The 14663-nt window shown below is 38.5% G+C and overlaps 1 protein-coding gene across 1 annotated transcript in view; it reads right to left on the bottom strand.

Annotated features, from left to right (window-relative positions):
* The window catches only part of PALLD (palladin, cytoskeletal associated protein), a 185696-nt gene that overhangs the window by 4724 nt on the left and 166309 nt on the right, over positions 1-14663 (bottom strand). Inside the window, exons 14-16 of the mRNA XM_009995934.1 lie at positions 10946-11095; positions 4911-5005; positions 248-380 (exon numbers count right to left, since the gene is read on the bottom strand). Coding sequence (XP_009994236.1) covers positions 248-380; positions 4911-5005; positions 10946-11095 — 378 coding nt within the window. The remainder of the gene's footprint in view (positions 1-247; positions 381-4910; positions 5006-10945; positions 11096-14663) is intronic.

Here is a 14663-nt window from a genome sequence, read left to right as displayed (position 1 = left end):
CCTCCACACCCCAGCATAGCAGAGTAGCAAAAATCAGTTTCCCCTAAGGTATAAAATTTGCCTGAAGCAGCTTCACTGGAGAGGGGGACAAATTGTCGTTGCTCGTAAAAAGGGAGATGAATCAACCTATTGACAGTCAGTGAAAGTGCCAATAGGAAAAATAAATAGCTTTTAAAATAAACAATCTTGTTTTTTGAGTCAGCTAATCCTACTGAAAAGCTGCTGCTACCCCAAGTGTGATACTTGCCTTGCAGTCCATTCTGCAGAGTTTGCCTTCTTGAACAGTCAGGTCTCCAGGAGCCTGCAGAAAATGAGGCCGGAAGAATCGTTCCTGAATTGGTTCATTTTCATCACCACTGTCCCTTGACCGAGATCGTGGTCTTAAAATAACATGAAATAAAGGTAAATTATTTTTTTTTCTCTGCTAAATCAGAAGAACCAAAATAAGGTAAGACTGCCTTGAATTCTGAATCACTTCTTTGACATATACCATAATCACTCCATATTTACACACATACACTGGTAGCTTTTGGCTCAGACTGAGATAATTATAACACTATACTTACTAATTACTTTCACTTAATTCACATGTTGTGGCAAAATATAATCTGGAAAATAATCTTGCTACAGAGTTGCTTGCAATAATTATGTATTTATAAAGGATAGTATGTTTGTTTAGTCTTTAAATCACTGAAATACAAATAAAATAAGTCAGTAGGCCTTGGCATGTAGCTTCAGTTCCCCATTTCTAGTGTCCTGCATATTTAAACACTCCACTGTTACTGATTACGCCAGAGAGTGCAGGTACTTTAGTTAATCATGTTTCAGAAAATAACAGCACCTAAAAGCTAAACTCATCTCAGTTGAGAAGAGGCTTGCCACATTAGACTTACTTTTAATCTCCTCTTGTTCTGCACTACTCAAAACCATACAGAAAATTCTGTGGATTGAAGTGCTGTGGATATTTTTCTTTATTTAACAGGTTTTTTGTTTGAGATATTCTCAAACATTTTCAAAGCCACCAGATTGTGGTGTCAAAACAATGAGAATTTGTGTGCAATAGGAAGAAAATCTTTGGTTCTTAAATTGTTCTTCATAAATGTACTGTAAATAGATTAACAAAAAATCTCCTGACCCTAAAAACAGTATCAATTACCTTAACCTTCCACAATATCATTTAATCCATTTTCCACATTGGCTATTCCTGCCTCTTAATTTAATCTATCAAATTTTTTTCTAAGTGGTTCTGTGTTTAACTAGATTTTTTCCCAACTAAAATTAACATTATTCCATCTGAGCGATTTGTAATCAAAGAAACTCGTAATCGAAACAAAATTTTAGATCTGTTCTTAGATCTGTTTTTGTCCTTGCCTGATCAGCTCCAAGGGATTCCATTCTGGAGCCAACTGCTGCCTACAATAACATCCTGTTTCAGCAAAAAGGAGCTACGAAAATAACCTCCAAGATACCTTTTATCAATGACACTTTACAGTGAAATTCTCTCTTTTCTGAGTTCTATTTTCCGGTAACTTTTGCCAGTGTTTCTGTTTTGGCCAGTATCTGCAGTGTATGTGGCTATACTGTGTTTTCCGTTGCCCAGGGGCATTTCTTTACACCTTCAAACTTATATTTGGAAAACAGGATGCTCTTCTACATCATGGAAAATAAACACTCTCGCTGCACACTCTGTTCCATGGGGTTATGTTTAATTAGAATTGCTTGGATTTGGTTTATTTTGTCCTTCTGTTACTGTGCTGTTTGAATTCTGACCAGTCATCACTTTTCCTAGAGTATGATCTGTCATAAATAGATACATTTTGACTTTTAATGATCATCACATGCTTTCCACAGCTATAACTAAAGGGGGGAGGCAATGTAGCCCATACTGCTTATTAATGTAGGAATGGACACTGAAATGGGCAATGCAGACTGGCACCTTCGCACACACGAAAAGCTTATCTTAACTATTCAGGTATCTAAATCCAGGTCTTAAGCGCCTAACTTTTTTTGCCACTCCAAGCTGCCTAAAGGTACTTCAGCAGTTCCTGCACTACAGCTCATAGACAACCCTGAGCTCTAGCTGGGAAGGTTCTAACTGTTTTTTCCAGACAAACATACCTTGTGCATGTAGATGGGATGGAAGACAGATAGTAATAAAGAAAAACTATACTCGTATCTTCAGGCAATTAGTTCATAGAATCATAGAATCATAGAATCCTAGGGGCTGGAAGGGACCTCGAGAGATCATCTAGTCCAACCCACCTGCCAGAGCAGGGTCACCTAGAGTACATCACACAGGAACTCATCCAGGTGGGTTTTGAATGTCTCCAGTGAGGGAGACTCCACGACCTCCCTGGGCAGTCTGTTCCAGTGCTCTGTCACTCTCACAATAAAAAATTTTTTTCGGATATTCACCTTGAACTTCCTATGCTCCATATGCTCTGATAGACCAACTAGAAATTATGGTATCTAGTCAAGTGAGTGCTACAGAGTGCAAGCAACCCATGTAAAATCTGCCTTTGTGGTATTTACACTCATCTTGTTTAGATACTATTGATAAGACTCCAATAAAGACCCAATAAATAACTAGGGCTTCTTAATGTCTTGCAAGGCTGAGCTAAACAGGTTACTAGCACCACAGAAGTGTGAAAAGCCTGAAAGCCACCATATCACTGCTGCAGCTGCATAAAAAGGCAGCACTAGTCAAAACCAGGGGGGCATTAAACCAAATGAAACGGGAAACAAAAACGTTAAGAATTTGTGGCCAAATATGGGGGGGTTTGGTAATATGTTCTTGAATCATGAAAACTAAGTTTTAAAAATGACACATCTGTAAAGAAACCTAAATCAGATGCTGTTTAGTCTAGAGTTAAGAAATAATGCATTTTTAAACTTTTTTTGTAAATTTACCTCTAAAATTGCAGACAATTTTTAAGCCTTTACCTTGAGAGGTGAAACTAGGACTATTTTAATTCTAAAACAATTTGTGGTTTTAAAGAAATAATGAAATTAATAGAGCCAAGAACTTCAGATGTCTAGGAATGACAAATTGCAATAAATTGGAATACCCTTGGATTAGTTGTGGGTTCTTTATAGTTGTGATGTGGGTATTAAATTGGAAGGATTATTTTCAGCAATACTAACGATATGTACTAAATGTGTCCAGGGGAGACTCCACAGGTTGGTGTGGTGCAATGCACTAGGAATTTCTGTGAGCAAGAAGCTAGGAAAGACTATGACTGACCATATGATAATGATCACTAATTTGAGATAAAGGAGATTAAGTTTAAATTAATTCTCTACTTGAGAGCAGAGGCAATAGGAATATTTCTTTTTTTAAATCTTGCTTAGATCTCATGCTTTTTAAGATTATGTGTTTGGTGCTGTGGCTGCAGTGCACGGCTTAGGTGCTACAGCACTGGCCACTATGTCATCTGAGAGATTGAGTCCAAGCTTTGTACATGTCAAACAGTTCAAAAGTTCCTCCTGCCCATAAAGCAATGCTAAGAAGGTAATATTTGCAACCTAAGCAAATTTCAGGAAAATACATCAAATTGAAATAATGACTATAAAGAGTGTTTTAAAATGTCAGTGACATAGCGAAGATGAGAAAAAAGAGTTCTGCCAGAATGCATTTCCTATGAGATTAAAAATACTTCAGGAAAAAGCTTGTCAACAGTGTAACCAGTCATAAAGTTCATTAGGTTAATAATTTTTACCCATTATTTGCAGGTGTCAAGTGCCTTATTGACTGTATGCCAAAAGGACACAGCTTTTTTTCAGCTGTTGTCACACTGCAGGGATAACAGGGTATTCCATTCCATAAGCAGCCTGAGCTTTAGGCTTAACAGGCCTAAATGTGCAGTGTTGGAGGTGGAGCTGGTAGGACACCTCAGCAAGAGAGAGACCTTGGGAAATGCTTTCAGGACTGTGGGAAGGCCAGTTTGTTCCGTCCAGGAACAAGACTACTACATTCTTTTTAACCAACAACCTCACTTCCTAAGACTTTCTAGTTACCAGATGGGAGGAAGAGAGCCTGCTTTACATGCAGCTGTTCTACAGTACGTACTGCTACCACTACTAATAGTTACAGGAATCATTTGCGTATCAACTATGTAATTACATCTATTCTATATATTACAGTTGTACAATGTTGAGATTCTATGGCCATTGGAGCCATTAAAGGTGGCCCATCACAGCAGAATCCAGAACCAGAGCCCTCATACTCCCTTGAAAGCAGTTCTGTTTGGGTAACCAAAATGCATTTTTTAGTATTGTCTAAAGCTGACTAAATTGTGCTAAACAGCCTCAGAAATGCTTTGGGTAATGGAAAAAAAACAAGTTTGAAGGGAAAATTCCCTTATATGGTCCAAAAACATAAACCAAAGCTTCGTATGTGAATAACTGTAAACTCACCAAAGATAAGTTTAATGCTTTATTTCTGACTCATAATTCCTTAAAAGAATCTGAACTGAAATCACTGAAATACTAAACTATTTCTAAAGTAAATCTAATAAACTTCTTTGGCATGCAGTTATTTCTGCCATTTCTCTAATGAATACTTATTAGAAGGTGCAGAAAGTAACAGCTTTCTGGTACAATTTTAGTCAGATGAGATGTTTTAAACAAACATGACAGCTGGTAGTGTAATTTGAGGTAAGGAGTAATCACTGAACATCACAAAGAAAAGAGTGAGACAGAAAAATTAAAGATACTAACAGTCATGTCTTTTCAGAGGTTTCTTATATGTCTCCAAACTTTGCAGAAATGTTTATATAGCAGAGGTCACATTTCTTCCTGAATGCCATACTTTTAACTTCTTACTTCACATTCTTTAGCTTACAATAATAATTTTGCAAAACGCATATTATTAAAATTAACAAAAAAAAAGCCAAAAGACCATCAATTACCTTCTTATGTGAGGCTGACCAGAAGGTGACCAAGGACTGCGGCCTCTTTGATTTACAGCTTGAACCATCAGCCTGCCCGTGCAGCTTACTCTGCCCTGTTAAGAAGATGGAGAAGAGGAACGTTAAAAGACAAAGTATGTGATACTAATAAATGTTCAACCTGATCTCTCTCTCTCTCTTTTTTTTTTTTTCCCCCTTCTTTTTCTCCCTCACCTGTTACAGAATCTGTAACACAATTGCTTCTTTCACTAACTCACTGAGAAACATTTGTGAAGATACCTTCCGATACAAAACTGTTTTATCATCTTGGGCTCTTAACACAGAAAAGACTGGAATAATTGTAACTATTACACTGTCATGGTTAAAATGTTCCACCTGGAAGTTTTCCTTTTAAAAAAGACTATTAGTACCACCAGTAATTAAGTCCTTAAAACAGAGGTCTTTCTGTGTATGGCAAGTGGACAGAAAGACAATTAGTTCAAGATCTTGACTTATAGCACTTGGTAAGTGTTGGCTGTTAATGACAGAGTTGCTGTCTCCAAAGTGGATTGAGCCACTTGATCTGGTGGAACCACTGCTCAAAAACCCCCTCCATGATTGTAATAAAAACAAAGGAATTCTACAAGTACTTGAAGGGTCCTCTTTGAAGAGCAAGCTTGGCTGGAGGGTCGGAACTGCACTGAAGCCCACAGGTATGCTGGTGGAGATAGGTCAATCATCCTAGTTTTTTTTCAGTGAATGACAAATAAAATATGAGCTCTATTGTATTTGGTTCCCTTTTTTTGTTTTGTTTTTTAGAATACAGGTTGTTGACCACAAGTACTAGGGCAAGGAGTTTGGAATGGGACTGCCTGCAGCCAGAACTCCTGGCCCCCAGGGCTCTGCAGAACTCACCATGTAAGAGGTAAGAGCATCTGGTGGTATTAATAAATAGACACAAGAGATAAAAATGTAAAAGCCATGTATAAAAAAATAACACTGTAGTAAAAGTTTATGTACTTTTATATAACAATGCAATAACTTAAATAACTTTTTAAAATTATAAAGTAATTTGATAAATGTATAGCTGTCCATCTGTTTCTCTGGCCCCTGGGCTTGCAGCACTAAGGCAACATCCACATCAGTGTTGCAGTGTATTTCAGTTCTAAGCGGTGAGCTCCACGGTCAAGTCTGTCAGCATATAAGTGACAAATATTTCTGCCACAGTAATTTGAGGAATACAGATGGTTGTTCATTAACAACCCATTGAAAAGCAGCTTCACAAGCAGCCTTCAAGTGGCAACAACTTTTGCGTTACTGTTCGACTGGTAGAAATGAAGTCTCTGTGTCCCACTTTTATTCCCATTACCCATTTGTCCCCAAGGCAAATACTTGCATTTAGCCAGTGTGCATGACGTGCAGCAATTTCTAAAGCAAAACCTTCTTTCTTTTCTGTGTTACAAGACCATTTAAAACATCTGGAACAAATACGTTTCTATTTTAGGCACCACTGCATATTAATCTTTTTCTAGCAGGTGATGAATTCACACATTTTGGGATAATTTCTGTGTATCCCAATACGTGAAGGCATCACAAATGAAAACAAAGGACAGTAAGGAAATTGGACAAGGAAGAACAAGCAGCAAGCCAAAAGTTGAAAAAGTCATGGGATGAATAAGGAGAAAGCAATGAGCTGGAACTAATTAATGAGAAGATGGCCTAGAAAATAAGGGAAATCCAGACTGAGGACTATGAGTGCATACTGTGAAGAAGTGGAGAGAACGGCATAAAAGAAGGTGAAAATCAGGACTCAAGTCAAGCCCATACAGCTCACAGAAAGGGGGGGGACGTAACCTATAAATAAAGGCCTAACACAGGCAAGGTTTTATGTTTGTCTAGGCCCGGGGTGAGTTTGCTCTGGATTAAGTTAAATGGCAAATCCCACTGCAAGCCCCAGAGGTGTGTCAGAACCTTAATCCAGATCACTGCGCTTTACATCACAGGCGATGGCGCCTGCTGCATTAACTACCACGGAGTGTTTCCAAGGTGTGTCAACAATTCATGTTACATACATAAATCCTGTAATATTAGTCCAGATTGTGATGTGGCATAAACTGGCAGAGCTTTAATGAACTGAATCCTTTGCTTTAATAAAACCAGTATCTATCAGCTAAGAACATGCCTTTTTGCTTTGCAGCTTGGTGGTTCCAATAGCAATGATGAAAACACAGCAACAGCAAATATCTACCAGTCCATCAGAACTCCTGGTGTAGCCTCCTTTATATTTACACATTTCACTTTTCTTAAGGAAAGGCTGCCAAATTTGCCTAAGTTTGTGATAGCTTTGAGATGTGGACAACTTTCCATTAGAATTGAGGAGGCAATGCCAAAATTATTTCCACTCAGGATGACTTAAAAGAATTGGAATCCAGATCTTTGAGTGTGAAAGGCTAGTACATTAACTCACAGCCCTTCTTTGCCTCCATTGTACTGTTAAACGCATAGTAAAAGCAAGCAAATAGTAGAAGAGAATCTGGTGGTATTAATAAATAGACACAAGAGATAAAAATGTAAAAGCCATGTATAAAAAAATAACACTGTAGTAAAAGTTTATGTACTTTTATATAACAATGCAATAACTTAAATAACTTTTTAAAATTATAAAGTAATTTGATAAATGTATAGCTGTCCATCTGTTTCTCTGGCCCCTGGGCTTGCAGCACTAAGGCAACATCCACATCAGTGTTGCAGTGTATTTCAGTTCTAAGCGGTGAGCTCCACGGTCAAGTCTGTCAGCATATAAGTGACAAATATTTCTGCCACAGTAATTTGAGGAATACAGATGGTTGTTCATTAACAACCCATTGAAAAGCAGCTTCACAAGCAGCCTTCAAGTGGCAACAACTTTTGCGTTACTGTTCGACTGGTAGAAATGAAGTCTCTGTGTCCCACTTTTATTCCCATTACCCATTTGTCCCCAAGGCAAATACTTGCATTTAGCCAGTGTGCATGACGTGCAGCAATTTCTAAAGCAAAACCTTCTTTCTTTTCTGTGTTACAAGACCATTTAAAACATCTGGAACAAATACGTTTCTATTTTAGGCACCACTGCATATTAATCTTTTTCTAGCAGGTGATGAATTCACACATTTTGGGATAATTTCTGTGTATCCCAATACGTGAAGGCATCACAAATGAAAACAAAGGACAGTAAGGAAATTGGACAAGGAAGAACAAGCAGCAAGCCAAAAGTTGAAAAAGTCATGGGATGAATAAGGAGAAAGCAATGAGCTGGAACTAATTAATGAGAAGATGGCCTAGAAAATAAGGGAAATCCAGACTGAGGACTATGAGTGCATACTGTGAAGAAGTGGAGAGAACGGCATAAAAGAAGGTGAAAATCAGGACTCAAGTCAAGCCCATACAGCTCACAGAAAGGGGGGGGACGTAACCTATAAATAAAGGCCTAACACAGGCAAGGTTTTATGTTTGTCTAGGCCCGGGGTGAGTTTGCTCTGGATTAAGTTAAATGGCAAATCCCACTGCAAGCCCCAGAGGTGTGTCAGAACCTTAATCCAGATCACTGCGCTTTACATCACAGGCGATGGCGCATTAACTACCACGGAGTGTTTCCAAGGTGTGTCAACAATTCATGTTACATACATAAATCCTGTAATATTAGTCCAGATTGTGATGTGGCATAAACTGGCAGAGCTTTAATGAACTGAATCCTTTGCTTTAATAAAACCAGTATCTATCAGCTAAGAACATGCCTTTCGCATTAACTACCACGGAGTGTTTCCAAGGTGTGTCAACAATTCATGTTACATACATAAATCCTGTAATATTAGTCCAGATTGTGATGTGGCATAAACTGGCAGAGCTTTAATGAACTGAATCCTTTGCTTTAATAAAACCAGTATCTATCAGCTAAGAACATGCCTTTTTGCTTTGCAGCTTGGTGGTTCCAATAGCAATGATGAAAACACAGCAACAGCAAATATCTACCAGTCCATCAGAACTCCTGGTGTAGCCTCCTTTATATTTACACATTTCACTTTTCTTAAGGAAAGGCTGCCAAATTTGCCTAAGTTTGTGATAGCTTTGAGATGTGGACAACTTTCCATTAGAATTGAGGAGGCAATGCCAAAATTATTTCCACTCAGGATGACTTAAAAGAATTGGAATCCAGATCTTTGAGTGTGAAAGGCTAGTACATTAACTCACAGCCCTTCTTTGCCTCCATTGTACTGTTAAACGCATAGTAAAAGCAAGCAAATAGTAGAAGAGATAAGTATGTTTGCTTGGGAATTACACTGTAAAGAAAGAATAAAACAGGCTTGGTGAAACAGATGTTTTGTTTAGGGGAGCCAGAGGAGGATACTTCTGGTTCTTCTCCAAAGAGGGGGAAAAAGCACAGATGCAAAATTTTATCATTTAACAAAACTGCTTTTTCAATCCCCAAACTAGGAACAATACAAAACCAGCTCATTTTAGTACATCTAAACAACCACTAACAAACTAGGGTCATCAATGACCAGACCTGATCATTGTGGGTTACTGCTGTAGCTCATTAAATGGGCAGTATCCAGAGTAACAAATGCTAAAAAGTAGGCTCTAAATATTCAGGGACAGAATCCAATGCCCAAATACAAAGACAGTTTATTCACCAGGTTCTCTAAGACTTTGGGTCACCCAGTAGCACCACCTACGGAAGTTCTGTACATGCACTAACACAGCAATTACAGGAAGATGAACAGGATTGACTTCCTAGCATGTATGTATTTATCACTTGAAAACCTGCTGCGAATTTCCTCAATTTAAATAGTACCAAGTGCTATAATACAATGGTCATCTCTGTGTAAAAGCTCCCAGCTTGACAAATTCCTTCGGCCTTATGCTATTTCATTATTATTTTTTTATTTCTGTTATTTGTGTATGTAGATATAATGTTTAAACTCCCTAGATTTAAGCACTGCAGTTTGTGGACTCCAGCCTGAAACTGCTGTTTGCGTGTCATCTGCGTGCACAGTCCCACGCGCTCCCAAGCAGGCTGCAGGGTGAGCAGGCTGGGCAGGGAGAGAGCAAGGCCGAAATGGCAGTGTCATGCTAGGTAACCCTAGCAACACTCACAACAGAGCACAACACGCCTGCTTAGATTAAACTCTGTCTCAGTGATACAGTTTGTTATTTTACAGTGTGATTCTACTTGCAGGCTGGGTCTTGGCAAGATGTTTGGTGCTATGGAATAAAATAATTCATTACATTCCCTAAAGTTATGTTCCTGCCTTGATTTCTCACGTGCAAGCCTTTCCCCTCAATTTGCTGCGCTGTAGGAAAAGTGGATTGGAAAAGCTGCTTCAATCAGATATGTGAACTATAAGTTTAGCTATGTCAAATCCACTAGTAGGTTTCTGTTGTATAACTCAGCTCTTCTTTGGGTCTGCGAAGAACAAATAATATTACGAAGCCGTTACTGGCTTTGTAATCTCTGGTCAGAAAAATGTTGCTTAAGATTCTGGTATCAATGTAGGAGACCTCCCCCTGCTACATATGAGGGGCTAGAATATTTTGCCTTTCAGAATTGCAATCAGAATTGACTAATGTAAACATGTTGAGGTGTGATATACTCCCACTTGTTAAAAAAAGTTGGCCTCAGCCAGCGAGTACTGTCAACAAAAGAAAAATTAACTTGCTGGATTGAGTTACTTCTGCATGTAAACTGGATTTTTTTTCCCCTCCTTTTAAAGAATGTATGCTCAGTTAGGATACTGAGATGTTATCAGCTGAAGCAAACGGTGGAAGACTAATTAAAAAACAACACCCTTCCCCCCTCTGAAACCTCAAACCACAGGAAAAAAACCTGCTGTTGAGTTGCTAATCTCTTGGAGGTAGAAAGGTCCCACCCTACTGATGCAAGATGAAAACAGAAATCGAACTTACATACTTTATGGTGACTTCATCATTTAATTAAATCATGCATACGTAAGATGAGATCGTTTTCTGAGAATTTATGTCCAGAAGCACGTTTGCTCTGGAGCCAAACCTTCATTTACCTGTGGGTTAGCAGCCATAATAGTGTAATTCCCATCATCATCCAGGGTGGAGGCTGCAGTATGCAGTGAGCAAGTTCCATCAGGTTCTCTTTGAATTCGGTAGTGATCACTTCGTTTAGAAATTTGCTTTCCATCTTTAAACCAATAAATCTGCAGGAAAAAAACAAGGCACAGATGATAAGAGGTGGATGCTCCTTGTCATCATTTCTCAATTAATAGTGCTAATGAATCTTAACTGCTGAAAACCTCTCTGGTAAGCATTAAAAGAAAGCCAGTTTGATCAACTAATAAAAGTGCAGAACCACTCTCCATGAGCCACTTTCACTAGAATAACTACAAGTTACTGATTTGCAGTCGTTCAGAGGAAGACCCCAGCATGAGCAGTTTCTGAGGAAATTCACAGGTGCATGAGGGCAGTACCCATCCTGAGGACAGAGCAGCAGCTGAACAACAACTAAAAACAAATGTCATTACAAAGAAAAGTTCAATTTCAGAGATTGCTAATTTTCAATTTTTATTTCACTTCAATCTAAAGAAGCTGGAGAAAGAATGCTCTTGCTTTTTTTTTTTTTTTCCCCTGACCATAAAACAAGCAATTATAGGAATAATTAGTTCAATGATGAATAGAAGTAGTGATCTCACTGTTGAATCAAAAGTTTCATCTCAGATCCATTATGCTGAGTGGACTGGACCAAAGAGCCAGAAAGGGATTGAGCCGCTCACGCTGGCGATGAGCCGCTCAGTGTGTGAACGGGCCAGCTCGGTGTAACCACAGGATTGAAACCAACAGTGTCACCTCGATGTGACAGGCATCTACAGAAATAGACAGCTGTACAAAGTAACAGGAAATACTTCAAAGCAAGTCAGCACATAGATAGTCTTTAGGAATTCTATGCCAACAACAGTACTGTTCCAAGCTGCACAGAACAGTTACATGATCTATCAAACAGAGGTCTTTTCCATTACTTTTTTGATACATCATTTTTTTGGCAGTCTGAAAGTAGATCTCGGGTCAGCCAGGGAATAAAATTATGTATGCAGAATAGTATCTTATAGTAATCCATAAATTATACAAAAAACATCGATGTATTTTTAATGCCTCAAACTTAAGGTGAAAAAAAAAAAAATTTCAAGTATTTTGACCTAGCTTTGGGGTTTTTTTTTGGTATATTTAAAAAATAATATAAAACTCGAAACTGAAATCTGCTGGAATCAAAATAAAAATCTGGTGTATGCTTGAAAAAACACACAGAAATACGTGAAAAAATGTATGCTAGGAAGGCTGTAATCAGCTCCCCAAACCAATATTTGAGTAGAACATTACTCACTTGTCATTTCTGAAGCATGTATTACTCCACAAGGCCAGTGGTGTTCAGCATTTCTTCAGGCACTTGTGTGGAGACCTACACAATTTCTATGAAGTTAACTCATGCAACATAGAACAAATGCATTTGTCCTGGTCGCATGACTGCTGGGACTATGTAGCATGAGGGAAACACACATTTTCCTCAGTCTAATTGCTGAAGTGGGAATTCAGGTCTTGAAGTGAGGAAAGGGTGCTGGCTTTCCAGTAAAAATGTAGTGACAACAAAAAAGCACAATTCCTGATACAGGTTAATATGCCAGGTTTTTCATATATGCCAACATTTCAAAGCTCTGAAGTTGCTCACTTGGGGGGAAAAAGTTAAGGTTATACTTTTAAATTTCACAAAAATACAATTGAGAAAGTTTTGGAGGGAATGAGTGGAAATTTCCCTTAATATTAATTACCATGTATGGTTTTTATATTAACAAGCATTATGTGTAACCAGAAATGATTTCATTTCCTCAATAGCTGGTTATACTTGTTTCCCATTTTGTCTGTCAGCAGCCTTGCAGAGACTGTGGTGCTAACAAAAGATTTAGTCATGTCTTCTCATCAGCTGACAGAGCACTTACTGGAGTTGCAAAAGATGTTTGATCACTTATATACACATGCTAATGGATGCTGGTAACAACATGGCCGCAAAAAACGAGTTTTAACTTGCATGCTTTACATATGTCATAATGTTGCTTAGCAATCTACTGCATTAAGTAGTAATTATTTAATAACAATGTGCTTGTCAGAAATATCAGGAGACATGCCAGAAATTATTACAGGGAAATACATGCAAATATTAACTGAACCAGTTATCCAAATATCATGCATACGTTGTTCAATACTTATTTCCACTAAGTTTAAAAGCACTGGCATCACTGGCTTTTACTTACAAGTAGTAAATTATTAATGTTACTTTCATCTGACATGGAGTTACTAAGTAAAACACTACCACTGCTGGAGACAATGGCCCTCACACTCAAGTATTGTTTTATTTCTATGATACCTTTTAATAAATGTACCATTACACTACGTAAGCACTGAGCACTGCATCTGGATTGCTTTGATTTGTACTAGATTTTCAGAAACCAATGTGTAACGACTACAAATACAATGGAATACACAGTACAAAAGGGGTTTTGATCTGAGCAGCAGAGGCCTTTTTAATCACTAAGAATTATATTCAGCCATGTGAAGAGTGAGCAGCATGAGCTTTATGCAACATTCATGTTGCATTAACTTTTTGTGTGGCATTGTCCTAATTCTGAAGAGAAAGATCCCTTAAAAAGAAGTATCCCACAATCCCTCCTGTATCACCACAGATTCTCATTTTAATGAGAAAATTGTTCTACATTACACTGAAGGTTATAACCAACGTAGACTCAGATATAAAAGGTCGTATTTATGAAAATAGAATTTGTACATCAGTATTCAATTTACATGGCATGTTCAGGGGAAAAAATAATCAAGCCAACAACCCGCTTAGAAAAATCCCTTGTAATGAAGGCCAGATTTTAGAAACGCTACAGTCCTTCCCAAAGCCATTCCTTGGCAGAGCTGACAGAATACTTAGAAGGGAGGAGCTTCAAGTTCGTAAATTATTTCCAGCTTTTCATTTGCCAAAGTAAAGAATTTATTCAGGGACAACACTTGCATCCAGCTTCAGAAAATGACAGCAGAAGGGCAGCCCTCAGCCACTGAGCATTTCAAAATTGCTATCTTGGCACAGTCTGGCAGATGAAGGGAAGATACAGTGTTTGACATCTGCAAAGCCCAGCTGACAAGCAACCATCCAACAGGCCTGAAATCCCTTCTATCCCAAGCAACTTAAACTGCACAAAACTTCTGCAAGTAAATGGAATAAAGAGCCAGGTCCCAGGTGCAAGAACAAATCACCTCTTAATGAGCATACGTTGAGGCTGCAGGAAAACAGAACATGGTATCTGAGGATCAACGTGCGCTCATATCAGACAGTCCCCTGCAATGCTGCGCTGCAGGGGAAGTACTAACAATGTGGTTTCTTGGCTGTGCCATCTAACGAGAAAACAAGGAGAGTGAGGGAAAGGAGACATCCTCTTTCACCCATCTTAGATCAGATTAAGATGACTGTGAAACTACACCTTAATTGAAAACTGTGAAAATTAGGGAATGGCTAAGTTGACTAAGGCTGACTCATAATAGGTGATCCAGCAACTCAGTCAGAAGCCTCAGGCAAAAAGAGCACCTCTCCAGCAGCCTGTGCCTCTAACACCAACCAACACGTTTGCCTCCCACCCTTATTCAGCGCAACGGACTCTTCTGCACTGTGACCTCAAAAGTAGTGCTGGACATCAAAGGCTTGGTTTCAGTCAGACTGTGCTA

This window comes from Chaetura pelagica, unplaced genomic scaffold, assembly GCF_000747805.2.
Source record: "Chaetura pelagica isolate M959 unplaced genomic scaffold, ChaPel_1.0 scaffold142, whole genome shotgun sequence".
Taxonomy (NCBI): Eukaryota; Metazoa; Chordata; class Aves; order Apodiformes; family Apodidae; genus Chaetura; species Chaetura pelagica.
This window is presented reverse-complemented; position numbering and strand designations above follow the sequence as displayed.